General features: G+C 43.0%; 1 protein-coding gene across 2 annotated transcripts; it reads right to left on the reverse strand.

The window, feature by feature from the left end:
- Nucleotides 1-526: 526 nt before the first annotated feature.
- glp2r (glucagon-like peptide 2 receptor) lies at nt 527-20,948 on the reverse strand. 2 transcript variants are annotated; one of them, XM_030098966.1, is made up of 15 exons: nt 20,937-20,948; nt 9,542-9,553; nt 7,970-8,092; nt 5,694-5,790; nt 5,506-5,610; nt 4,929-5,050; nt 4,698-4,804; nt 3,590-3,746; nt 3,345-3,507; nt 3,198-3,258; nt 3,052-3,118; nt 2,789-2,877; nt 2,340-2,478; nt 2,216-2,257; nt 527-1,845 (listed from the first exon to the last, which is right to left on the reverse strand). In XM_030098966.1, the coding sequence occupies exons 3-15, from the start codon at nt 8,063-8,065 to the stop codon at nt 1,465-1,467; spliced, it is 1,626 nt and encodes a 541-aa protein (XP_029954826.1). In that variant the 5' UTR covers nt 8,066-8,092; nt 9,542-9,553; nt 20,937-20,948; the 3' UTR covers nt 527-1,464. The 2 variants fall into 2 exon arrangements, with proteins under 2 accessions (XP_029954826.1, XP_029954827.1); XM_030098967.1 differs by lacking the exons at nt 9,542-9,553; nt 20,937-20,948 and having other exon boundaries at nt 3,345-3,504; nt 7,970-8,498.
- Between the last annotated feature and the right edge of the window lie 5,439 nt (nt 20,949-26,387).

Genomic DNA, 26,387 nt, shown 5'->3' on the forward strand with positions numbered 1-26,387 from the left:
TCTGCTACCAATTTAATAAATGCCAATTCAAATAAAATTTAGTATTGTCATATTTTCCTAATTTATCTCTTTAGCATTATTAATGGATTTACTACTCAATAGCCCTTTCAAGCACACTGGAATTTTAAGAAAAAAATACAAGCTGCATACAGAAGACATGGTCTTTAAAAATGTATTTCACAGTAGTTTTATTTTTAAAACATTCTCAATGCTTTCTGATGCTTGTAAAAAAAAGAAACCCATCAAATTAACTGCAACAGTACTCATCATGGTTTTACACTGAGACAAAGTGAATCATTCTGGAAGTGTGTAATGGCATCATTTTTTTGGGTCATAGTTGAGCCCACTTGAGAATAACCTAATCTGTATGTTGCCCCAGAGCAACACCCTTTTTTTTTTTAAGAATTTAGAATTCAGTTTTGTCCTTCTAAAGCTAACTGTGACGACAGCTGCATTGAAAGCATCACAGCGATTGTACTGAATCTGTTCGGAAAACTTTCCCCAGACTGAGTTGGAGGAGCCGAAGCGTAATCATTCGGTTTTTATTAGTGCACGTAGAAATCATGTGATACTTTTCACCTGTACAACGACATCTTCAGAAACATCCGAAGCTTCACCGGAGCAGAAAACATGAAAAACTTCACATTCAGGCAACAAATACTTTGTATTTATACACACGACTCAATCCAGACGCGTCGGATTGATATTCAGAACCATTTAGAACCGACCCGACAGAGTAAAAGACTGGACTTTACACAGTAAATAAAATGAAGGCTGAGGTTCATATAAATACCAGAAGTGGACGTCATTTGAAGGAACTCGTGTAAACTTTAGCAACATAATAATATACACAGTTTTAATCTGTCATATACGATCAAATCAAACTAAATCTGATGGTCCATGCAGCAGTCAGTCAGATGCTTCAGTCACTTCCATTCAGTAAGAACTATGATCAGCTTGGGAAGCTTCTGATATTCAACTTTTACAGTTATAATATATGTAAGGAAATAATGGGGGATTTTATCACATTTTATCTGTTTTATCATTTCAGCTGTTTTTTGTTTGTTGGCCTTTTCAGATGGATTCAGCATGTTAAGACATTTTAGCTTTTTTATCCATTTTACCTACCTAAGTTCTGGCCATTCCGCCTTTATGAACAAATTAACCTTATTTCATTTATTTTTTGCCAAAAGCCATTTTATCACATTAGGAGCCATCATTGATCACATTAGGAGAAATTTTGTGAAGTTACAAGAATTCTCCGTTTAGGTTTGAAAAATGTTCCAGAAAATGTTCTTGGACATGATCTTTTGAATGTTCAAGACAAAACATTCCCATTGAATGATGATTTCATTCCCAGTGGGAAGACTGCTCGGCTCCCGTCGATCTCCTCCTCATGAGACAGAACCTCGCAGCGTTGGAAGATCTTTTCCTCCGCGGCGCTCAGGAAGCGAGCGTCCGGGCTCAGAACTCGCTCTCCTCCAGAATCTCCTCCATGGTCTCCCCGAGCGTCATCTCTCCGTCGCTGCTGGACAGACTCTTCCTGGTGAGGAAGTCCAGCCCCGCCGGATCGGGGCCCTTTGTGCCGCCGCCGCCGCCGCCGCCTCTGGCATGGCCCGGTCCGACGGCCCGGCCCGGCCCGTGCACGGCCACCTGCAGCAGGTTGGGGTTGGTGGTGGAGGTGGCGCCCTCGTCGTAGGACTCGCTCTGCCGGGAGCCCCGGGGGTGGGGCCCCTGGGTGCATTTCCACAGGTGTTTGAGGGGGGCCCCCTGGAAGCAGCTGCGGACCTTGAAGTGATTGGTGAACAGGAACAGCTGCCAGCGTTTCTTCAGTTCGGCTTGAACCTGAACAGAGACAGAAACACAAAACAGACGTCTTCATTTTTTTAAATTCAAACTAAAGAATCACAAAGACATCTAATTTGACTAATTTAACGCTTAACTTAAATATTAAGCTATCTTATGTTAACTGGCTATTTTAAAATTCGACAAACAAGATACAGAGAAAGATAACAAAGACTAATGTGCTTTTAACAGCATCATTAGAATAAAATACATATAGAAATATGTAATTTGGTGATCTGTACTGTAAACATTGAGTAGCTTTTCCAGTCTCTGTTGCTTCTTTTTTAATTTATTGTATGACTGAAGATGAAGAGCCGACATTCCAACGCTGAACCAAATAACTGGAGCAGCGCTGACGCTGGAAACGTACCTCTCCATTAGCAAAGCAGTACAGAACAGCAACCAGGAATCCCTGAAAACAGACCGAAGCAATCAGTCGCTACGTGGCTGCAGAGTTCGAACCGCTCTCTGATGCTCGGATCTTCCTCGGTTACCTGGAAGGAGCTCAGGGTGAGGTTGATGAAGTTCTTGGCGTAGCGACTGCTGCCCTCCACACACTCGTCGATCAGCACTGTGAAGACCACCTCGTGGATGCCCAGCAGGGGGATCAGCACCAGCGTCGCTCGGGCCAAGCTGAAGGGAAGAAACGTCACGTCTCAAACCCAGTGCGATCCTTCATACGTTATGGCAGTGAGATGCAATTTCTCAAAATCCTTCATTTTCCAAGAACGTTTGCTAAAGTCAATGTTTGAGGAAAGTTTTACAACTGTACTGCTCTTGTGTTGTGACATTTCCAAGAAGTTGTTGTGGGGCTGACATTTAAATTCACTCTGTACACAGTGAGTGATTAACATTTAAATGTTTTACTGCGGCGCTCTGGGGCTGAATGTGAACAACACATCTCAAGGTCCTGACATTTGGAGCCGAGAACAATCCGAGGTACCTGTATCTGTAGTCGGTGAACTTCACCTGGTCTGCTTTCAGCTTGGACAGAAGCAGCATGAGGATCTTGATGAATATGAAGAAAATGACCTGCAGATGGGAGGGATATGAGGTGAAACACCAGCCTCGCTCGTGACTGTTTCAGCAGCTTCGGTGTCACAAGACTGAGAGCGCTGAACGCGGCGTGAAATTCGGCCGAAGCGTGGGACCGCGGGAGCAACAAGAACGGATCAGCTGCCGTTCTTAGAAACGAAGTGAACTCACCAGCACCGCCAGAGTGATGGGGCCTCTGATGATCCACCAGAACCCTCTGTTGACGATCGACCAGCATCTGACGGACCGAAGGGGTTCAAAGAGTCAAGCACAGGTGGGGAACGCTCCCCGAGTTCATCAGTAACTCAAACACTTACTCAGTGTTTTCATATAAAATCTTGACCACCGTCCACGGGGCCACAAAGAGAACTGGAGTTCCTGGAAAGTAAGAAAGTGTTCTTCAGGAGTTCTTGTATCAGAAGTGGAACTCGAGAAGGAATCCAGACCCCTGGCGCAGGACTCACCCCATCCCAGCAGCATGTAGTTCTTCAGCAGACGCCTCTTGGTCAGCACGGCGGTGAACAGCAGCGTGTGGAGGAAGATGGCCTCCACCAAGAGCCAGAAGTAGTTACAGGCCACAAAGTACTCCATGCACACTTTGGAGAATTTGCACATCATGGCGATCTGCTGGGGAATCACAGTTCAGAAGGATGAAACGTGGGCTCGTGTCCGCCGGCCGGGTCAAAGGCGAGGCGGGGTCGGACTGTACCGCAGAGCTGGAGTAGGAGCTCCACCCGGGGTCGTCCTTGGGCAGGTTGGAGTACATGACATACAGGATGATCTCCTTGGAGATGACGGCTGTGGCTCTCAGGATGAACGACACAAACAGATTCATGTGGATGTAGTTCCTGGTGCAGTGGAGCTTCCTGGTAAGGAGATACGGGAACAGCGTGAGGACGCCATTGATCCGTTCCGCCTGATCAAATCATCGTTTATAATGCTATAAAAAGTGACTGATCATCTGTTCAGCGGGCCTTCCTCATGTCCGAACGCTGCCCTAACATCGTAGTTCAGCCTCGTAAAACGCTCCATGCCTCACTGCTTGTTTATCACAATGACTAATGAAAGGATCATAACAAGGAAAATAAATGTCAGGAGTCTAGTTTGTGTAGTCGTTGCCTCTTAACAGGCTGTGTGAGGCTGGGAAACCATTCAGCATGTTTATTAGGCTTCCAGGACACACTCAGCGAATATTGGAGGAAGACTTCAGCCGAGCCTGCATGCAAAGGTTGAACAAACTGTAAATAAATCAAAAACAGAACCTCTTAAAATGCAAATGGGGAATTCAAACTTACATTAAAAACTATATATTTCAATCTATTCTGCGTACAACAGTCCCAACATTGGGAAAAAAGGAAACGGGACCAAGATTAACCTTTTTAATAGGTAAATAATGGATACATAGAGGTCAGATGAGGTCAGTAAATGCAGTGTCTGGGTGTCTGTAGTTCATTGAGCGGATGGGTGGATTAATGTGATACTCTTCTGTGGTGACAAAAAACGACCATTAATGCTCTCATCAGTCATCTCTTTGGCATATATTCAGCAATCCAGTGGTGGGATGAGTTCATCAGCTGACATTCAATTCACCAATTCATTCTTCTGTCAAATCCTCATTTTAGTCATTTCTAAGGCATTTTTTTAGCTGACCAGTGGTGGGTTCACCACTGGTCAATCTGCCTGGAAATAGGTGTAAAAATTCAGCTGAAATATAGGAGGCACAATATAATAACATGTTACAAAGTCCACTGACTGTTAAAAATGATTTGTTGGACTAAGAATATATTTAAAGATGCATCCTTGTGACTGAAACTGACCTCAGCATGCCCATCAGCAGGGTGGCCAGCGTGAGGGAGAACAGGGACAGCGAGTAGCCGATGACAGAGATGAGCCTGAGCGCCGTCTGCCGCAGCATTTCATCCTCCTGCACGCAAACAGAATTGATACGGAGACGTTAAGACCCCCTTCAGAGATTCTGATAGAAAATCAGACACTATCTGTTGTTAGTTTTTCACAGAATCACAGGATCTGGGATGTGTCTTCCTCACCTTGTCCTTGAAATAATGGTCTTCCACACACTCGGAGTCGTCCCTCCAGGGGTCGGACGAGTTCTCCACCTGTCTCCATTTCCCGTTTTCCAGGCATTCTCGGTGAATCCTCCTGGCGCTGTCTGCCGGGGATTGAAACAAAGCATCGAAATGTATGATTTCCTTTTTCATTGTAGTCAGTGAGGAGAAGTAACAGGCTTTACTCTGCATCCAGAATCCAGATAGGAACAGAATCGGATCTTTTTTTCTCTAAACTAAAGGTAATAAATTTAAACTTAATGGGGAAGTTTTGGATATAAACCATTTCCTGTGGACTAGTTTTAGTTGTAAGTGTTTCCTGGCTCCATCTGCAGCAAAGAAATATTTACAGAAAGTTGTTGCTCACAGCACGCTGCTGTTTAACGTCTGGTTACACAGTGTGACCGTAATTAGATGTTTAGATTGTTCCCTGGACTGGCAAACACTCGCTCCTTTGATGAGCCGTTAAAGCAGCCGGTCTTGTGACAAACGTGCTGACTGGTTCCTTCAGAATGAATGAACTGAAGATGCAAGTGAGAGTGCAGGAGCAGCGTTTTACCCTCGCTGATCCACGGCAGGTACGGCGGACAGGGGACGGACACGTTGCCCGGAGGGGAGTGAGGCCAACAGGCAAACATGTCGAATGTTCCTCTGCAGTAGTTTCCTGAGATTAAAAACCATCAAGCACTTAAAAAAAAAAAAAACAGGTAGGACAGTGAGATACATGTTGGCTGCTTTGAGGCTCACCAGTTTTTAAGAGTCCGCTCGCTGCCAGAGTTCTGTTGCAGTTCTCCCAGTATTCAGTCCGTCGAGCGATCAGACTCTCCAGCAGCGAACCTTCGGTCTGAAACCGAGGTCAACAGGTGGAAAAGACTCAGAATCTATTACAGCTGTTGATTAATTGTTTTTCCTGCTTTTAAGATGGGATTTTAAAGTCGTTTCCCATTTTATGTGGAAGATCTTTTAGTTTCTAAGAACTCAATATGCACTCCACATATTTTGTTTCTTAGCAAATTTCAAAGAAAGAGTTTGCAGATGTTAAAGAAAACCTTAAAAAGACACTTTGTAGAAAACCCGGGACACTGAAACCACAAGAACCTGACCTCAGTGAAGGTTTACACAGAGATAAAAACATTTAGGGAAGTTAAGCATCAAGAAATGTTTCTGTCCACGTAAATCAAACAAAAATGCTAAAAACTGGGGGGTGGGGGGTGTTTCCACGTGTAGAGGCAGTTTAACACTACAGAAATAAACCAGACTAGTAAGCAGGGTTTAGCACATGCAGGCTAACAGAGAGCTGAATGAATGAATTTAAAAAAAACATGAGAAATAGAGTTAAAGGAGGAAAATATCTACAGTTAGTCATATAGCCAATCATTTTCCTCAAATTAGCAGATATGACTTTTAGAAATCAATCACCATGTGTCCCTCTGGCAGTGACCTTTCACAATAATACGTCAAAATCTTTACCATGAAGTTATGACCTCTCTTTTTTTTTTCACTTTGATTTTTTTCTTCATTTTAAAATTATTACGAAGTCATTGCATATTTTACATTTGGAACTTCCTTTAAATATTTCTACACATGATATGAATCACAATAAAATGACCATAATTAAACATAAAAACCATTAACAACAACCAGTGAAACGTTCTGCATACATTAACGTTAACTGTTCTGAATTGTCGCTCTGCTTTCAGCTCCATCAGCCCATCCTCTGCTCAGTTAGTACTGGTGTTGCCTGACACTACGGAGTTACATAACTTCTATTTGTCCTAAAAATAATTGCCTGTTGCTGGGAAACGGCTCAGTGAGGACCACAGTGACGATACAGGCCTTAAAACGGAAACAACGGAACAAAAGATGATTGTTTTGTTGACTTTTCTCTCTCAAATTAAATTTGTTTGCAATGAAGAAAGCGTTATTCGATATATTACTTTTCTATATTTTTTGAGTCCTATTTGTAATGTTTAACTCACATCAGGATCTTATTAACATTCAGCCTTTGACTCAAAACTCTAAGAATGAGGTGAAAACTTTGTCCTGCAGAAGTGTTTGAAGTGCTTCCATGTCTTTGCCTTGTTTATTTGTGTTAAACATGTTAAATATTTCCCTTTTTAACTGGAGCTGCTGCATTAAACTCAATATTGTGTATACATAAAATTAAATACTGATGACATATTGAAACAGAAGAAATCAATGTACAGTATCAGCATGTGTTTATATTAAAGTATCGGCGTTTGTCCACTTGGTGGCAGTATGGAATCATCTTAACTGTCTGTAAAGAGGCAACATTTCCACCTCAGTGCAATCTGAAATTGATACAGTCGATTTATCAGGGCCTTTCGCCTCATTACTGTCCTCCTGCAGCAATGAAAACACGCCTCTATTTATTCTTGTCTAAAGAAACGAACAGCGGGGGCGAACGGGCGGACAGGCGGGCGGGGAGTAAATTCTCCTCAATCTTGCTTCACTGAGGCGTTTTAGTGTTTATGGTTATTAGAGGAGGCACTTGTCATCCCCTCCATCGCTTACACAGTTGAGGCTAAAGAAGAAATCAAACCCAGTCCTCACACTTGGCTGAGACGCTGACACCCTGCAGCCCTGCCCGGTTCCTCAGCCTCCACCAGTGAGGCAAAACCTGCAAAAGTGCACTGACCCCAAAACGATTCCCCAACCAGATGAACATGAGCGAGCACGAAAATCATTACTAGCCCTGATCTTGCTTCTCCTCAGTGGAAAATTCCCAGGAGAAAGATATGCAGAAACCACATAGAAGGAGTGAGTCCAGGGTGCAAAGAGACAAATGTATCTGCCACTGATTGTGTGATTCATGTGTCCAAAGTCAACATTCAGTGGGTTTTCTTTAACTGCAACACAGTAAATCTTGAGCATTACAGCTGAAAATCTGAGTGAAGTTTCCTCTGGGAGCTGAGTATCCAGCTTTCATTAATTCAAGAGAGCGACGCTGGCGCCCGCCGTGAAACGATCCCAGAGCGGAGTCTTGCGGTTCGTGTGTTTACCTGTTGGTTGAGAGGAAGGAGGAAGACCAGGAGCAGAAGCTTGGTGGTCTTGCTCCAGCTCGGCAGCAGGGCGGGCATGATGCTCTGCGCTCTCATCGCGCCTCTTCATGCCTCTGCCTCGGACTCCCCGGGCCTCATCCTCGCTCCGTCCCAACTCCAAGAACCGGACGAGGATTTTCTCCACTCGCCAGAAGCCGATGTCACACTTCGGTTAAAGTCGTCCTTCATTCAGTTCTTCCTAGAAGAATCCATACAGCCGAACGCAGCGGAACCGGAGAAATCTCTGGGTCTTCTCGTGTTCGGAGGATGAGTCTTCATCCCACTCTGGAGTCATCTTCACATGTGAGGAGGGTGGATCCGTCTGCTGCCTATAGACACTGAGACTGAGCGCCTGGAGATCCTCGCCGCCGGATCGCCTCCCCCACTGCGTCCTCCCCCCTCACCAATCAAGATAAGGCCCGCCGCAGCGAGCGCGGCCACATGGGTGGACTAACTTTGTTGTCCGGGAAAAGCGATCGTGCCAGAGAGCAAATGGGCGACCGTGATGACCGACAAACACACGCAGGCATTAAAAATGATAATTACCAACACACACACTCACTCTCACACACACACACACACACACCAGCAACAAGCACCTGTAGTGTAAACACAGTGCTGCTGTTTAGCTCTCTCACACAGTAACTGGGCATCACTCGGCGTTTCTGACACTAATGGGGATCCAGTGTAAACTAAGAGCAGTGAAACCAAACACAGCGACTGAATGGGAGAGCAGAGCAGAGCGCCGCAGGCTCAGCACCCAAACCTGGCTTTTTCCTGACAGCACGGCTTCCAGAATCGCAAATGACCAGCTTTACTAAGAATTTGATTTTTCTTTTTTGTTTTCTGCAGTGTTATTTCAAAACAGAACCAGACAGGACACTTCTTGGTTTAATTTTTCTTCATTCAAGGTGCAAAACAAACTGAATAAATGCATTTAAACTACAAAAAAAGGTTGAGATTTGAAGAAAAACTAACAGATTACAGATAATCACTTTTTTTTTTTTTTTTTTTTTTTTTACCTCATTGAAGTTTGGGCTTAGGAAATGAGCCACCTTTACATTCTGTATATTATACAAAAACTGCAACTTAACCTATTTTTTTTAACATTTGTTGGGATGTTCAAGTGAAATAAAGCATGAACATTTTCCATTTTGAAGAAAACGATTGAAGACTTAAGAAATCTTCTTTCAGAATAACATATTTGAAAAGTTATGCAGGCAAGTAGCCCCCGGATTTTTCCTACTGCTGCCCTCCTGAAGCTCTCACACTTGAAAAACGCTGCATTTCAGATTAAAGAGACATTGATTATTTAAGCTTCATTTCTATTAATTCAGAAATTAAGCTAAAAATCTGCTGTTACCTCACTTTCACAACTTTAATTGTTAAACAACAATCTTTTGCTTTAACTTGTAGGATATTTTACTGAAAATGTTAAAGAAAATATTTTTCAAAAAATTAGATGATAGCTAATTAAATTTACTGCGTTTTAAAAGTGGAAAAACTCCCTCATATGCAGGATTAATATAGGACAGAGCACAATTCCTGGAGAACAAACAAGGTAATATGAAGCGAAATAAACGGACACACTCATCTGTTAGGATGAAGTGAAGAAAGCTCCCAGATGCATCATGGGAGCTGGTAATCGTGTTTTTATTACATGATGATAAAGCTTCCGAATGTCTCCGTGGTATGAATGTGACAGAATCCATTCCAGGGGAAATCTATAAAAGCTGATTGTGTTTGAGGAGCTCGTAGAGAGCAGGCCGGCCCGTTATTTGTGACTGCGGTGTCGGAAACTCGGCGTTGAATTCAATCAGTTTCCAGGTCTGAAAGTATGACGATATACGGCCGTGACGGGCTCAGATGTCCACGCCGTCTGACAGGCCAGCAAACTGAGGAAGATGCTCAGAGTGGAGGGAGTCACATATATCACACATTTTCTAAGCACAAAGACTTTAACATCATCTGCATAAGAGTTTGTTTATTGCACGCTGTTTACTCCATATTATCAGACAATTCTCAAATATTCTGTAGTCTGAATATCGAACCTTTTTCAATGTTCTTGAACTGTTGGAGCTTAAATAAAGGTAAAAACAGAAGCCAACATGACTGAAACAGATTTCATACATTTGAACTTTCAACTTCAAAACAGCAGAAATCAGTGTTTTCTTTCTTTGTACCATCTGCTCCTTTCCAAACAGTAAACGCCTGCAGACCAGTAATTTACGAAGTGTTGGAAGTTAGACTTTACTGACAGACATTAAAGATTTCCTCCAGACATTGATATCTCTCTTTTCTTTAGGTTGAATATAAATATTCTACACCTGCCTTTAGCTGCTCATAAAGTCTGACACCATTCACTATAATGTCCTCTAGCTTTTCAAGTAACATCAGGAAACTTTTTCTCCGAGTTTAGAAGTGAAGAAACTGCATAAAACTACTACAAAGCAGTTTATCAAAATTGTAAATCAGCAAGTTGTAAGATCTTTAGCTGCCTAATGACACCCTGATACGTTAAAGTACATTGAGCAGCTGAACACAAACACAGCCGCTGGTTTGGCCGTTTGCCTTCCAGTGTTTTGTCATCATGTGAAAGAAAGTAGATGATTTAATTTTCGAGCTTCCCTCGACCAGCCTGCTTATTTTCACACATTAAACAGTAATAGCCCGTGTTTGTCTGCAGCATACGTTTGAGTTATAACGGCGCCGTCTCCTGCGTTTCTGCCCCATAAATCCACTCGGGGTCGATATACCTTAATTTGGACTGCTGGAGGAGGACAAGCAGGAAATCTAATCCCACTTCATTTGTTTCAGACCCAACGCTATTTAATTCTGGAGTGGCTTCCCGCGAATATGTGGGGCAGGATTTATATACACGGCTGTCACCAGAGATAAACACACCAGACAGACAGCAGAAGAAAGCGAAAGTTCAGGAGCGGAGTCAGCTTTCCTTTTATGTCCTCCTCACAGCTGATTGATTTTCTCCCGTTGAGGTTTCGTCTTCGATCACACAAGTCTTTTCTTAGATTGTTTGCACTGAAACGATCCAACGTTGTTGGTCTTCCAAGCCGCTGTGGAGAACACATGAAGTAATGTTACTTTCAGCCCCAAAAGAAAATGTCACAGAATTTCAGTCAAAAATGACAAAATGTGGATCAGAAAGAGTTCAGAGTGTGAGAGAAACATGTGAAGGACTGGAGGAAAGAAAACAAAGATGGCTTAAAGTACGATGGCGTAGTAACATCTGGACTCTCCAGGCTAAAAACAGCTGAAGAAGCTACAGTAATACAGGTGATATTAGCAGAATTTGGTGGAAACAGTTCAACTTGCCAAAACTATTGAAAAAAAAACAGTTAAGCAAAAACTGCAAAAAGGGCTTAAATCTTGTTGAATAAGCTGAAACGCTTCAAATTGAAATGGCTGAAACTGCTGATTTAGCTAAACTTCGTATAAACATTAGAAAGTGTGCAGTAATGCCAAAAAGTTAAATGATTAAATAGCCTAGATGTAGAAAATGGTTACATTGTCGCTAAATGGTTGTAATTAAAATGTCTTCGAGATAAAACTGCAAAAAATGAATAAATAAAATTGTAGCTAAATTGCAGCACTGAATTATCATGAATGTAACTTTAACTTTCAAAGGATATTTTTCCTTCATTTCAGCTCAGGTGTGACTTACAGTCTGGCTGATATGGTTTTTCGATGGAACATTCGAAAATTAGGATTTCAAGACGTTTGGCTCAAAGTTTAAAAAAAAATGAAAAACATGCACTGGGAAAAAATGCATCTCTTCATAACATAGACATTAGTAAATGTAAAACCCAAAGGAACATGTGTTCATCTCTCCACCAAATAATAGCAGAAAATAAATATAACTGACAGCCGCAGCTGCCTGAAAACTTATAAGGAATCCGAGCGTCTGCGTTCCAGAGTTACCTCATCTACACTGATTAAGCACCAACTTCCCCACAGTGTTTTGACAACCTCTTCTGGAGCGTTTCAGCCGAACACAAGCTTCTAATTGATGAATTAAGGTAGCTGGAACTGGAATCTTCTCCCACTTTCCATGTCAGGACCAGAAAGTCCAAGAACTCCTGTGTCATGCTGTAGAGGGAAAAAAAGAAATCTGGGTGATGCTCATAAATTCCCAGCGTAATTATGTAACACGGTTGGTTTGCTTGGCCCCACTAATCAAACTGACCTTCTGCTATGAACCTGTTGCATAAATTCTGCCTCAGTGCTTCATAAATACACATAAAAATCAGGGAGCGCGCTCCAAGTGAAAGTTTGAAGAGGTCAGGCGCATTAGCGTGCGGATCGGAGCCGCGGCCGTTCAGAGGCCGACCGGGCAAACACAACCCGGGGGATGTTTACCATCAGCCCGGCAAATGGGCCGGCGAGTGTTTAGCAGACGGGACAGGTGCAATGTGGACGGCCGAGCGCGCCGCCGCGTAAACTGTTTGGCCCCGCGGCGCTGCACTTCTGTGTTTGGGAGTCGCGGCTTTTGGCCATTTTTCAGGTGAAGAGTCCAAACATTTCTCGGTAAGGAGAGACGTTAGCCCGCCGCCCGGAGGCGGGGGGTGGGCGGCGCACGGACGGGGTGCGCGTCGGGGTCACCGCCGCAGGTGGCGGTGTCCTGACAGGTGCAGGAAGACGCGCGGAGCGGCGTCCGGCGCTGCTCGCCGCGCGTTGGTGTGTGTACGTGTGCGATCGCACACACGACGTGTGTTTACATTCTTAAGGAGGTTGAGCGATGGCCGCCGGCCGGCGAGAGGAGGGAGGCGTATGGCAACTCTCAGCCCGGAAAAACAAACAGGCAGGGGGCCGAGCGAGCGAGCGAAATAGCGAGAGAGAGAGACCCCCCCCCAACAGCACAGGGACTCTAAGGAACATCGTGTCCACCGCTTGGCCTCGGTCAACACACACCGCATCGCTCGGTAGCCAAATAACAGCATCAGGGTGGTGCAGAACCCCGAGGGGACAGGAAATCTGTCTTTAATGTCTGATTCCAAGGAAAAAAAAAAAAAAAAAAAAACAACACAGACGGTCAAGCTTTATGTTTTATCTCTGGAAGAATTATGAATGTGATGCCGAAGTGTTAAGAGCTGAATATTTTATTACGAGGTTCTATCAATGCCTCTAATCTAATAATGACTCTTTGAGGAGAGTAAATTCTACTTGTGTTTAGCCGAACTGATACAGACTGACTGAAATATGCAGGCGATACATTAAAAATCCTCTTAATCTTTTCAGTTTTAGGCCCAATTTACACAAAAAAGGTTTTCCAGTGAAAAGTCAAAACCTTGGTGGTATTTTTTTAGGCGTCTGTTTGCCTGACGCTACTCAGAGATGCTGAAGAGAAAACTGATTCTGTCTTCCTTTAAATAAAAACAACTTTTCTGAAATGCTGCTGCTTCACATGTGCATCACAGCCGTAGTAAATAGTTAATTTTTTTATTTAAAATGTTGATTGTTTTTAAAGTTTGGAAGTGAATTTGACTTAACATACAGCATTTTAAAACGGTTATGAAGGAGCATATTTTGAATATAATCTTTTTTTTTTTTTTTTTATGAAATTCTCCATCTAGCGGGCTCACTAGCTCTATCAAATATGTTGGGAACGTAAAGGAACTTGCTGTGTTTGCATTATTAAATTATCTCATTATTTCTCATTTTATTAGTTGTTTTTTTTTTTGCCCACTTGGCTTCTCAGAAGTTCGATCTGCCCGTTCGACCCAAAAACGTAGTTTTTTTCAGGAGCTTTCTCGACCTTGCAGTGCCAAAACATAAATCCCGACCTCATGAGGCGTTTGCTTCTCGTATGTATTCGACATAGTCGTTCCGAAGCCGCACCGTGAGCGTCTGTTATCTCGGCTTTTAAGAGCAAATAAAACCCGAGATGCAACTTTTTCCTGAGATGAAACAGAGGGCCAGAAGACGTGCGAGTGTGTGTGTGTGTGTGTGTGTACACGGAGCTGCCAGGACCAGCCGATAAACGCTTGAAATATTAATTATTTGATGGTTATCTGCAAGCTGGAGCAAAACACAACTCGCTCAGAAAGCATGAGAAGGAGGCGAACTTCAGGGAATCTGCAAACACGCAACAACCAAACAGACGATCAATCTGAAATATGATTCGAAGGAATGGTTTTCACCGCCGTAATGCAGCAAACGTTGGAAGCGCTGGTTCTGGACGAAGCCGCTGCTTATCCAAACTGAAGCTTTTCACCTGCTCCAGAATGTCCCAGTTATCTTTTTGTCTACACAAACATGTCAGCAGCTTTTAGCCGAACCCTCTTCTAAATATAAACGAGCAAACTCCGAGTAAACACACTTGATTACGATCGCTGACAATGCTAATCAATTAGTATTAATGGTTTTTAGCCACTTCCCCTTCTGACCTGGACTCCAAGATGACTTCAGGTTTAAAAAATGTGCAAAAATAGTTAAAATATCCAGTGAGTTTGAGCATGTAGAGTTACTGGGCGTGTTGGATGCTGTGTTTAGACTCCAGTGCTTAGTATGTGTTTGGGAGAACATAAATGGATGATAAATCTCGGGAATACTTGGCTAATAAACCTGAGACTTTTCCCTTGCTGTTTTCCAGAGCTAACTTCTCCCCCAGCCGCCAATATGAAGCTAGTCAACGAAAAAGAAGAAAAGTCTGCATGGGGGGGGAGCATGAGACAAAGATCATCCCTCATCGTGAGCCGTGTTAGCCTCGGGGACTTGTGAAGCCGCTAAAAGGGAATTAGCGGGTTGAGCTCCGTGTCAGAGGCCGGTTAACGGCCGCAATAGCCCACGTTAGCGCGGCGACGTCTGAAAAGCGCCCACAGCTACCGTCATTAAGTTTGGAAGCCGCACCGCCGACGAATCCTGACAGAGGCTGAAATCACTGTTGGAAAAGTACCAACTGATCAGAGCGTATTTTTAGAATCCAGCTCATCCTCTCTGTGCATTTCTTATTTACTTGTCCTGAGTCACTAATGACTCAGAGCAGGAAACGTGGTGTCATGACTGCCCAGTTCACCATCGGCTCATTCCGGTGATTCTCAAACCTGTCTCTGGCTGCAGGTTTCTATTTTAGGGTCCAACGCACGTGCAGTCGACCTGTCTGCAGGGAGCAAGTGAATTATTGTGGTTCTGGGACTCGTGCATGACTTGAAAAGGAGGTTTTACACAAAACAAAACATTTTTTTCAAAAATATCCTGCTGCATAAGGAAGGTAACAGAAAAAACTTGATAACATCAATATTCCTGCTGCTTTTTGGCAGCTAATATGAAATGTAGCTGATAAAAATTAGCAAGCTTTAAGCAAAGTTTAACTTCATGTCAAAAAAGTCAACATCTTTGCCAATACTCGAGATATTACACGATTTACTGGAATAACAATGCATCATATTCATTGAACTAGAAAGATAAGATGTCAGATATGAAAAGTTGTACTGTACATGTTCTGCCTTGCTTGTGGCGTCCTCCAAGGCTTAGTTTCGGGCCCGAACCTCTTTAGTTCTGTGTAATAATGACATTTAAAATTTCACAACTAATATGGTTTGTTCCAATTTGCTGATGATACACATATTTTTTGTTCTGGGGACACAAATACAGTTTTGAAAAACTTTTTTTATTTATTTATCTTTTTAATCTTCACGTTGAACATCACGACCACTCTTACAGTTAGCTGGTGTACTTGTGGTCTCGTCACACTACAGGGAAAGGGTAACAAGCCATGCAAAGATGATTTCACACATTTAAATTGCATAAAATTTGAAAATTCAGATTTATGATTGACGATGAGGTGATGGAGAGTTTTGACTTTGTGTCAAGGAGCTGTGTAATGAAAAGACAACTTTTTGAAAATGCTCCGTCTCCATGGAAACGGGGGAAAACAACTTATCTGAAACGCTGCTACTGTGCATGCAAGTCAGTGGACAATAACAGTGTTTTCCTCCAGCGCGTTCTCTTGGGACTTGGGTTCTCTTGGGTGGTTTCAGAGTTTGAACTGTCACCGTAAGAACAATCCCGCTTGTTCTGGCCATCGCTGGTGTTTATAGCATTTTGTTCTCTTCGTTCGAGTTTTGTGGATTTATTACAAAACCAAACATTTTCTGCATTTTCCTACTAAACAAATCGATCATTATTGAATAAATCTCTTATTCGACTCTTTTGGTATAATCTGGATCACAAAGTAGCAAAACATGCGAAATGAACTACTTTTAGTCCAGTTTAGTTGGGATGTAGCTTTCCTGTGGCGTTGACGGTCATCCTGCTGATCCATCCCAGCCGCCCTCTTCTCCACGGACAGTGAACTCTCTGCAGAAACCGGAGTTTGGACGTTGTCGTGACGACGCCATGGCGAGCTTTGCCAAGTTTGGTCTCGTTTAAAAGGCCTCAGAAACGCACAGAGGCTCAGACAGTGAAGTCACATGAGGGACAGGAATGCATGGGAATTGTGGAAAATATTAGAAATACAATAATAGAATAATTTATGTCTTCTAGCATGCAATATAAAAATATTTAATATCCAAATACACAGAAAAAATTTACAAAAATATAATAGATAATTGTAAATGTCGAATATAACTGAGTGGATATGTTACAAATAGATTAAAAGTCAGATGTTATGCTGTTTACTCAATCTCTCTCATCCAATATAAATCATATAAATCATCTTCAATTCACAAACCAAATATTAGACCTGTTCAGTATAGACTTCACAGGAATATTCATTCATATTCTTTAATCAGGTTGTAGTTCAGTTAAAAGGTTTAAATATCCTCCTGTACAAAATTCAGCGTGAGTCTTTGTGTTTTTCAATTAAGTCACTGCAACACAGCATAGCTTATCTTAGCTTAGTTTATCTTAAATTTAAACATTCCTTGGATTATTTAAGTATAATTTCTCCATTTTTGTTAGAATATTTCAAACTTCTCTTTCTAGAAGAAGGTTTTCAGTTTGTGGGTTTGTGTAAATGTGAGTTTGTCTTCAATTCATAAACCAATCACAGACTGGTTGAGAGCATCGAACTTGCTGTCTGTTTCTTCTTGATTTGTGACGTCTTCATCCGCAGATTAGCCGGTCGTGTGAGCAGGTCTGGGAGAAAAGTCATGAGACTGAGTCATAAGTTTGATCATTTGTTCACTCAGATCAACACTTTAATCTCAGCATTGCGACTTTATCTGTCAGTGTCCTGGTTTCTGAGCTGTCCTCAGCTTCTCTAATGACAGTTTGAAAAAAAAACAAAAACGCATAGAGGTCTGCACATTATCAGCAGGATCCAAGGACGAGGCCAAGAGGAGGCTGGTTTTTGTCATTTTTCTTTGCCTGGAGCCTCATAAGTGAAAATCCATAGTCTCACATGAGGAAGACACCACCTGTATTAGTAGATAAGGCTTCCATAAAGAGATTACAGCTGGCGTTTGGCTCCTGGATCTGAGTGTTCATCAGTGTAAAGGTGAACAAACAGTTTGTTTTTGGCTTTGATCCAAGCTGAGGTGTTTCAGTGTTAGACACATGCGGATTTGTTACCTTTTTTTTTTCTTTTTAAATGTCCCAAAATGAACTGGAACTATGAGGTTTTGGGAAAATACTCATGGTTTTATCCTGTCTGGTACGGTCAGCATCCAAAGAATCAGTTTGGGGGTTTTTAGGGGAAAGTTAAATAAAAACCGCAATAAATAAAGATACACTTAACATTTTCACATATTCTCATATATACCAATAATAACGGTCTAACAGGCACACAACCAAAAATAACTGAAGCATGTGGGCATATTTACAATACACACACACACACACCTGCTTTGCTTTCGCGTTCTTTTGAGGTTATATTCTCGCATCAATCACAGAGAAGGAGTTGAGGCTGGTGTCAAATAACAGGAAGTGACGACGTCAGCAGATTCGGTATCTTCAGAACGCGGAGCGGCGGTAGACGTGAGAATGAGACGAGGCGACGGACGTAAAACTGAACCCATAAACCAGATGTGACCAAAACAGTCGTAACTGTTATTTACTGGTACTTCAGATCTTTGTGCAGAGTTCAGGCTGATAAATAATTACTCTGTTTCTACAGTCCGCATAGGGAAGTGTGTGGCGTTTACGCAGTCCCTTCCCTTCGATTAGGATCATATTGATCTGTACGTGGATTTTGATTGCAGAATTAGTCGATCCTTCCCTCTTTCTATCGACAGCGTTACGATTTGATGGGCTTCCCAACAAAGTGATGAATGATGTTGATAGAAATCAACACACACATCCTGCATCCCTCCAGAATCTCCCTGCAATGAATTCCCTCAACATAAACACCATCAATTACCCCCCCCTCCCCCCGCCACCACCCCTCCGTTCTCGGCCGGGGGCCAGACTCGGAGTTCCAGATCTGTTTGTGCCTTTTTCCCCCCCGATCCTGCCCAGATTTGGCCACAAGTGTAGCCCACTTAAAGACAGCAAAAAAAAAAAAAAAAAAAAAGACCTCTTTTCTCAGTGTCTTCACCAGTTTCCGACCCTCCGATTACAGACGTGACTGTCCGCAGGAATCCCGCCTCTCCCAGGCTGGAAGGTGGGGCCAAACACTTGCATTCTTCTTCCAAGAAGGATTAGAAATCCAGCGAAAGGGCCCGTTTCTCCGTTACGTAACGGAGGCAGATAAGATCCCATGCCGGCAGCTGTGCTCACACAGACGATGAGCAGACCTGTCAGGCGTCAGCGTTTACCCTCAAAAACCCAAGAGACCCTTCACCGCATCACCTGGGGGAAAAGCGACGGAAGAGGCTCCGGTCCGGCCCGACAAACCACCGAGCAAATTGTTAAAACCTCTAAATCAAAGTCATTGTCACGCTATTGTATATGCGGCGGCCCACTCGGGATGAAAGCAGGCTTTTTGTGGCCCCTGAACTAAACTGTGCTTGAGACCCTTGATGTTTCCCACAGCATCAGTTCAAGGTCACCAGGCTGCGTTTGTTTGAGCACATCCTGAACCCGATGCAGCTGGTCAGAGACCTGTTATGGAGGGTCATAGTGCCACCTGCTGGAAACCAGAGCCGCTGCCTCCTGATCAGGCAAGGAAAACACAAAACAACTACTCATTATGGCTTCTGTTATGGCTGATGATGATGAATCCTTGTGCGAAAGAAACAGTTTGCATTTAGATTCAAGTTTGTGATCAGTTCCACAAATGAGTAAAACCAAACCATCTGCACATGAAGAACAAAGAACATTATGGGATGGATGAAGCACTCCTCTGTGTGTGTGTGTGTGTGTGTGTGTTAAAACCCGCCGGGAGGGAATCTGAAATGAAGGCGCGTGTTTGTTTTCTTGTATTTTATCCCTCATTTAAAATGCAACACAAACATTTTGACAAAAACAAGAGATATACTGATGCAACCGAAGACAGTCTGGAAACAGGAACTTCTCTTCTTCTGTGTGTGTGTGTGTGTGTGTGTGTGTGTGTGTCAGCTCTCCAGACACCACCTGGATGCCTCCTGAAGGGGGCAGTGTTGCTCCAGCTGCCACCTTGAGGAGCCAGAACTGGAAACTTCCCCAAACTTCCAGAAACAGCCATTTCTTCCGCTGCCCTTCATTTTCTGACATTTAAATCTGCGGCACTTGATCGTGTCCTAATTATCCAGCTTAATGAGTAATTACACACCAATTCACCGAGTTATCAAAGGCAATGTCATCCCCTACACACACACACACTCTCTCTCTCTCTCTCTCCAGTTTCCCTCCTACTGTGTTTGCTCACTTCTCATTTGACAGTTGTGGCTCAGCGGCAAGAGAAGCTGCTTTGAATCAGGAGTTCGATTCCCATTCCCACAGTGGACAGGCCACCGCAGTTAATCCCACATGCAGAGTAAGACCTTTGAACCCCGTCAGCCCCCCCACTGCAGCCGCTCAACACCGAGAAAAGAATTTCCCCATGGAGATGAATAAAGTATGATTTAAAAAAAAAAGGAAGTACTCCTGGGCGACTCGTGCTTCGGTTAATGATCCTCTCCCCTGCTGGATCAGAAGTGGGCCGGTCCTCGTGTGTAATTACCAGATCTCGAGGCGTCCGTGGAGATAATGAAAGAAGGACGAGTGTGACAGAGGTGTTCTTTACCTTTACGAGCATGAAATAGCACTGGGCTAATTACCCCCGGTTGTGATTCCTGACAGTGGGCTCGGGTCACGCTCCACCGGGGCGGTGCGTCCGCGGCGTTCACGCTAATCAGAGCGGCGGAAGACCTTCGAATGCAAGGTTGCCTGGCGGAACTCAGAAAGGTCCAGAAATGAAGAGACGGAAGATTGTTGAGCCACACGGAGCCACATTTTTCCATCAGAATTATCCCAAATGACGTAGAAGTTACGATACGAGAGAAAAAAAAAAGACTATAAACTTTAACAACGGAGAGCGACGGGCATTCATATGGACAGACGACAAACTGGATGCTATTTATTTGGGGTCACTCTCTGCCTCTCACCTATAAAACTAAAATTTGAGTCATGCCTCTCCGGAGGCTGCCATGTTTTTTGTTGTCGATCTCCTCATGCATGTGCAGAAGAACTATTCATCACGGCCATGGTGCGCAGCAGCATTTTCAAGAAGTTCCAGAGTAAATGGACCCCCAAAATGCATCCAGAGTTTTCTGTTTTCACTTGAAAACAATGTGTAAATTGGCAGTCTGGGGAGCTACTGGTGGCCAGAGGCCTCAGGACCGATTGTAGGAATCGTACCTGAAAGCTCCCAATCACAAGTCCTCTTCTCTAAACCGGTAACTCAGGGTGAATCCAGGCTTGAAAAATAGCTGGAAATATTGTATTTACAGGACCTGAGCTCCCAAAGTACAGTTAATGGACTCAGTCCGGTGGATTTCATCTGGCTCCCAGCGTCATTTGCATGAAGTGAGGAAACCATTAGTGATATCAGCACACAGCAGAACTGAACTGAACCCCAGTCGGAGTCGCCAGTACAGATCAGGAAGAACAAAATCCCTTCACAAACTCATTTCCCGTCCCGGGAGTCGTGTGTGATTACAGGTGTCTCCCTCTGCATTATCCCTTCAATCATGGGAACAATGAGAGGCGGCGTGGAGGGGGGAGGGGGGGTGAAATCAGCCTGCATTGTGCCGGAGGTAAAAGACAGAGAGAGAGAGAGAGAGAGAGAGAGAGAGGGAGGGAAGTGTGACTGGAAAAATGGGTCATTCATTCATTCATGTGCCAGGAAGCTTTCTCAAACACACACCCACAGCTGTATCTCCGCCATCGCTCCTCACTTCCCCGTCGGTGTGACCGCCGTCAGTTTACGAGTAGCGGTGACTGAAATCCGACCCGTCACGTCGCGCTCTTTGAATGGGAGGTTGGAGAACGTTACGCAGATTGGAAACGGCGTTCTGAGACCCCTCTTAGTGTTGCATCACCCACTGATGCGTTTGCTTCAGAAGACTTCCCACAGCTCCTTTAATAAAGCATGAACTCTGCCCCGGCTTTTTGTACCGGCTCCACATTCCCGCTTCTAGATTTCAAATCATTAATTTTGCAGTGTTGCAGTGTTACAAGAAGCTACACAATGACATGATCTCTTTTTTTTCCCCCATCAAATATTCACCATAACCCAAGATTACTCCACTGATCGGAAAGAAAATATACTGTATTTAATTCATTTTTCACAAATTTAGTGAGTCTAAAATCAGGTGAGCTCAAGGAATAAGACTTCACATTCATGCACAACTGTGAGATGTGGAGTAAGAACCAAGATATGCGACCCATGCCAGTTTTTGGTGTATTTTCTTACTTTTGTGAATTTTTGAGCAAGTTAATCAAAAGCTAAAAAAAAATATTTTAAATTTCTACCTAAAGTATAATTCAACCAGCGTAGCTCGTCAATATAAAGTCAGTCACATAATTTTTGATAAAGTTCACATCTATCTGGGACTGACCGACTGTCAGGATCTTGATATATTTGCGAAAATACTTTTACATTTTTTACAGTGGATCTTGCTATTACAAGACATTTACAACATCACGCTAACTCTGGATCTTGCAGCGTTGCATTACCACTTGGTAGCACTAGGTGGTACAGTGAGTCACTCAAGTGTTTTGTATTACCTTCGTACAGCAGATAGCCTTGGTTGATTCAACACAACAATGTCAGGAACTCAGCAAATATTTAATAATGTTTTTTTTAAGGATGTTAAATTTCTTCTGTTTACCAAAATCCAAAACTGAATTTATCTTTTCATAGAATCAATTATTGGCTGTGACGTTATGAGCTTCTGCTCTATTTAACTTTCTTTCACAACACGAGAGACATTACTTTTATCATAGTTCATGATTTATATATATATAAGAGAAATATACGTAAGTGAGGGGAAAAAAGGCAAACTTTAATGCGTTTACAGGAATGAATAGTTTGGTTTAGTATTCAAGTTATGTAGCTGAAATGATGAAAAACTGGAAGAAAAAAGAGAATATGAAAGGAGGAAAATGATATGAACAGTGATGAAACAAAAAGAGAAGCGAGAAATAGTATGCATGTAGCGTCCGCTTTAGATTTTCAAGACCTTTTTTTACGTAAGCAGTGACCCTCAACCTACTTTTAAAGTTCCTCAGCAGTTCAAGTTTGTGCTAACGTGTGCGATTAGAAAAGATGACGCTTGATGATACAGTTGACAAAATTGTCCAAACCCATTGCAGACGACAACAGCAATGCTAACTAGCACTAGCAGATAGTGCTACTGTGGCTGACGTGTCGTCTTGTATTTAAAAGGACTTAAAAAAATAAAAAGAAGCGAGCTGAAAAAGTTCTTTAATGTTTTAAAAGGCCAGATTTTAATTCATGGTGTTGCGTGTGTTTACGTTAACTTAGTCCTTTAAGGCCCCATTTACACGACGTTTATCAGTGAAAACACAAAACTTCCGCTGCGTTTTGAGACAGCCAAGCGAGCTACTGTGATAAATACTTTACAAAGTTGTGAATTACTTCAGTTGTCTTACGTTGTGATGGGAACTTTCCAAGAAAACAAATCATTGTGGCACAACTTCGGAAATGAAAGTCGACAAGATCTCCTGTGATACTTTCATCTGTTTACAGGAATAGACAGTGTGGTTTACGATTCATGTCATGAAGTTCAAACAATGAAAAAAGGAAGAAAAAAGAGACTATCAGAGGAGGAAAATGACACGGACGGTGATGGAATGAGAATAAACGGCGGCTATGCTAAATTATTGATGAGGATTATCTGCAGAGCTTCACATTCAGCCTTCCTCATCAGTTATCGTTCCACACATGCGTCCTTGTGGTATAAGAGCGTCTTTCCGAGGCGTCGCACCTTGTTTGGCAGGCTGGAGATAAAAACCAAAGCGCAGCCTGGGAGATAAACGGCGCGGTCTCCCGGAAACAGGTGGAAGCTGCTTCGACATTTATCTTAAGGCCCACGAACCAGCGAGGTGAAAAGTTTATCGTGGAAACAATTTCTGCAAAACAGGATCTGCGCGACGCTCAGCACTGTCACATGAGATACGAGTGTCTGCATACATATTTATCATGTCAGTTATTTCCAGGAACAATATTGTCTCTGCTGCTTAAAGGAAACGTGTTTATCACCGAGATGAGTAAAAACAGCGTTTTCATTTATTCAGTATAAACGTAATTTTTCTGTTTATTGTGGTGGGTCAAGACCCAGATGTATCGTCAGTTAGATACAATGTGGAGCTTAGCTTGATATGATTCAGCATATTTTAACTTATGTTTCAGTAGCTGTTACCAAGGAAACTTCCAAAATGTCTTGAGTCGTGGAGATTTGTCGAACCAAACACACAAAGGTAAAGCTGTAGCACTGAGTAAGCACTTCGTCTGTGAGAAGTCGCTCATGAAAAACCCCTGAACAATGTTTGTGTTTGTGAATCGGTGCTGAGAATAACCGCAGTCGGGGCAGGTGGAGTGTTTTCCTGTGTGCTCCCTGTTTGCTTGTTCTTTTTTCGGCAGACTGTTTTCCCTCACCGGGAACCTTGCGAGCGTCTGGTCGAATGATTAGCATGAAGACTGGAGTGTATTTCAGGCGCGGCGGAGTGAGGACGGTGGGGGCGGGGAGAGAGACGGGGAGCAGATCCAGCGTTACGCCCACACAGTGCCGAGGTTGGTTTTACATATCAAACGAGAGGCGTCGAAAACACAACAGAGGCCAACAGTTATTGGCTGTTCTTCAACGACTGTTCCGAATCTTTACCCCAGTCGCTGAGGTGCTCCTTCTTTTCATGCTGGTTCGTCCACTCCAAGTACTGAAGTCGAGGTTTCCTCTATGGTAGTTCTATAGTTGAGCCTCCAGATACCGAACACTGCTTCTACCCAAGAAAATCATCTGGTAAAACAACGTCAACCTTTTTAAAGCAGCTGTTTTAGTTCATTTGATTCGAGCCGGAGCTTTTCTTTTATCCTTTTTGCTCCGCGTGAGTTCTACCGGTAATGTCCTCGCCGTCCATTAGCTTTCATGCAACGCGTTGGAGTTTGGCCGCCGTCAGGAGAAGCTGAGGTGGCTGTAAGAGAGCTAATGATGTGCGAGCCGCGATCTCTTCTCGCCGCGTCCATTAAACATTGATCCGTGACTATTCTCCTCGCATCAAGGACACGGCGCTCGCCGCGTCACCGCGGCGTCATCGCACCCGCCGCTCATGCGGACCTTGATAAACACAGATGCTCTGTGTATGACATCTTCTGCTCCCCGAGGGCTGCCTCCGGGCTTTTAATCACACAAGGCAACACAAAGTATTTTCTGTATTCTGTTTGTACCTGTGGCAAGAAAAAGATGAATGGATTTTTTTGTCTGTTTTTCTCCCGAAAGCTTTCTGGGCACGTTGCTATTCTGAAAACGTCTGTTTCCAAGGTTAGAATCATATAACAATGTCCCGGGGAGAGCACACTGTAACCGCAAATGGCGTTTTGATAGGTGTCACAGGCCGAGAGGGGAGAAAATTGTGTTTAGGGAAAGACAATTTACAGCTTCACACCTTTACTGGATGATAAAATATGTGAGAAGCGAATCACATCTCGGTTTAATGAAAGCAGTGTTGAGTCACTGCAATTCAGACAAAACCCAAACTGTGGGGACAGAACATTGGACCGACCCAATTTTGACTTTGCCTGTTGTACTTTCTGCTCTCTACAATGTGGAAAAAAGTCTTCACAAAATTCACAAATATATTAAAGTTTAAACCATCTTCATAATCCTCTGCTCTTTGTATTTTTTTCTCTTTTTAGCTCAAACATGTTTTTGTCATGTTCTTCTAAATCAGGAGGGTAGAACACATTTCAGTCCTTTTTTCTTCTTGAATCGGACGAACCGGGAAAATAGTGCTATAATAACATTTAAATTTAAACTTTAAAGTTTTTCTTTGTTGAGGTGCAGAGGTGAAAATGTGAGGAAAATGTCTATATTCACACAAAGTGACACAATTGCTCCTGAAAATTACCACAATCTCAACTTCAAGCCAATTTTAATGAAACTTTCTGGTTCAAAATGTGGCAAAAAAAAAAAAAATCACCCTGACAGAACTGATTTGAGGCTAATGCTAGTTTTCTAGCAATGAGGTAGTGAGTTTCCATGCTACTCTTAAGAAACATGCCTGTTTGTGGCTTCAGCGACATCAGGACAGTTTTACACTTGGTGATGGTTTTGTGGTGTTTTTATCAAACTCATTTCCTTGTGTCCACGATCCTTCCTTGCTGTCCTCATGTGCCCCTCTACAGATCCGTCCAGCCGCCTCGGTCTAACCACTCACTCCTCTCCGCTCCGCCGGCTTCACTGCTGCTTTCCTCCCTCGCTGCACCCAGCAGGCGACCCAGCTCACCCCAGCTCCTTTTCCCAAAAGCGCCCCTCAACTTTTATGACAACTTTTCTTTTTTTCTAACCTCTCCTGTGTTGGTGCTTATTTCCTCTTTGTGATTATTTTCTTTCATTTTCTCTAAACAAATACAACACAAACTGAAGCTTCATAAGACCCTGAAATGTTGATCAAGCTCTTAACAGCTTTTGTATTTCTCCTGATTTCAACCCTTTTTTAAATAAAATGTCAGCTTTTGATTAGTATTGTACTTTTTAATTGATTGAATGGAAATATCTCTTATCCTCACATTGTTATTTATATCTTTCAAAAACAGCCCAATCTAGTCATTTCTAGTTGAAGCATTACTATGAGCCCCAAAAGGGTTTGAGACAGTCGCTTTGCAGAGTGAGACTAAAATTCAAATTACTGCTGTGTTTTTCACTCTCAATCTGTGAGAGGAGACAGTTTACTCTTAGTTCAGGAGATATTTAGGGAGTGTTAAAAATGAAAACTGTCGTCTTGAAACTGCATTGTATTTCCGTTTTAGTTTCAAATAACGTTTAGTGTTTGGATTGTA

Source organism: Salarias fasciatus, chromosome 8, assembly GCF_902148845.1.
Source record: "Salarias fasciatus chromosome 8, fSalaFa1.1, whole genome shotgun sequence".
In the NCBI taxonomy this organism is placed as follows: Eukaryota; Metazoa; Chordata; class Actinopteri; order Blenniiformes; family Blenniidae; genus Salarias; species Salarias fasciatus.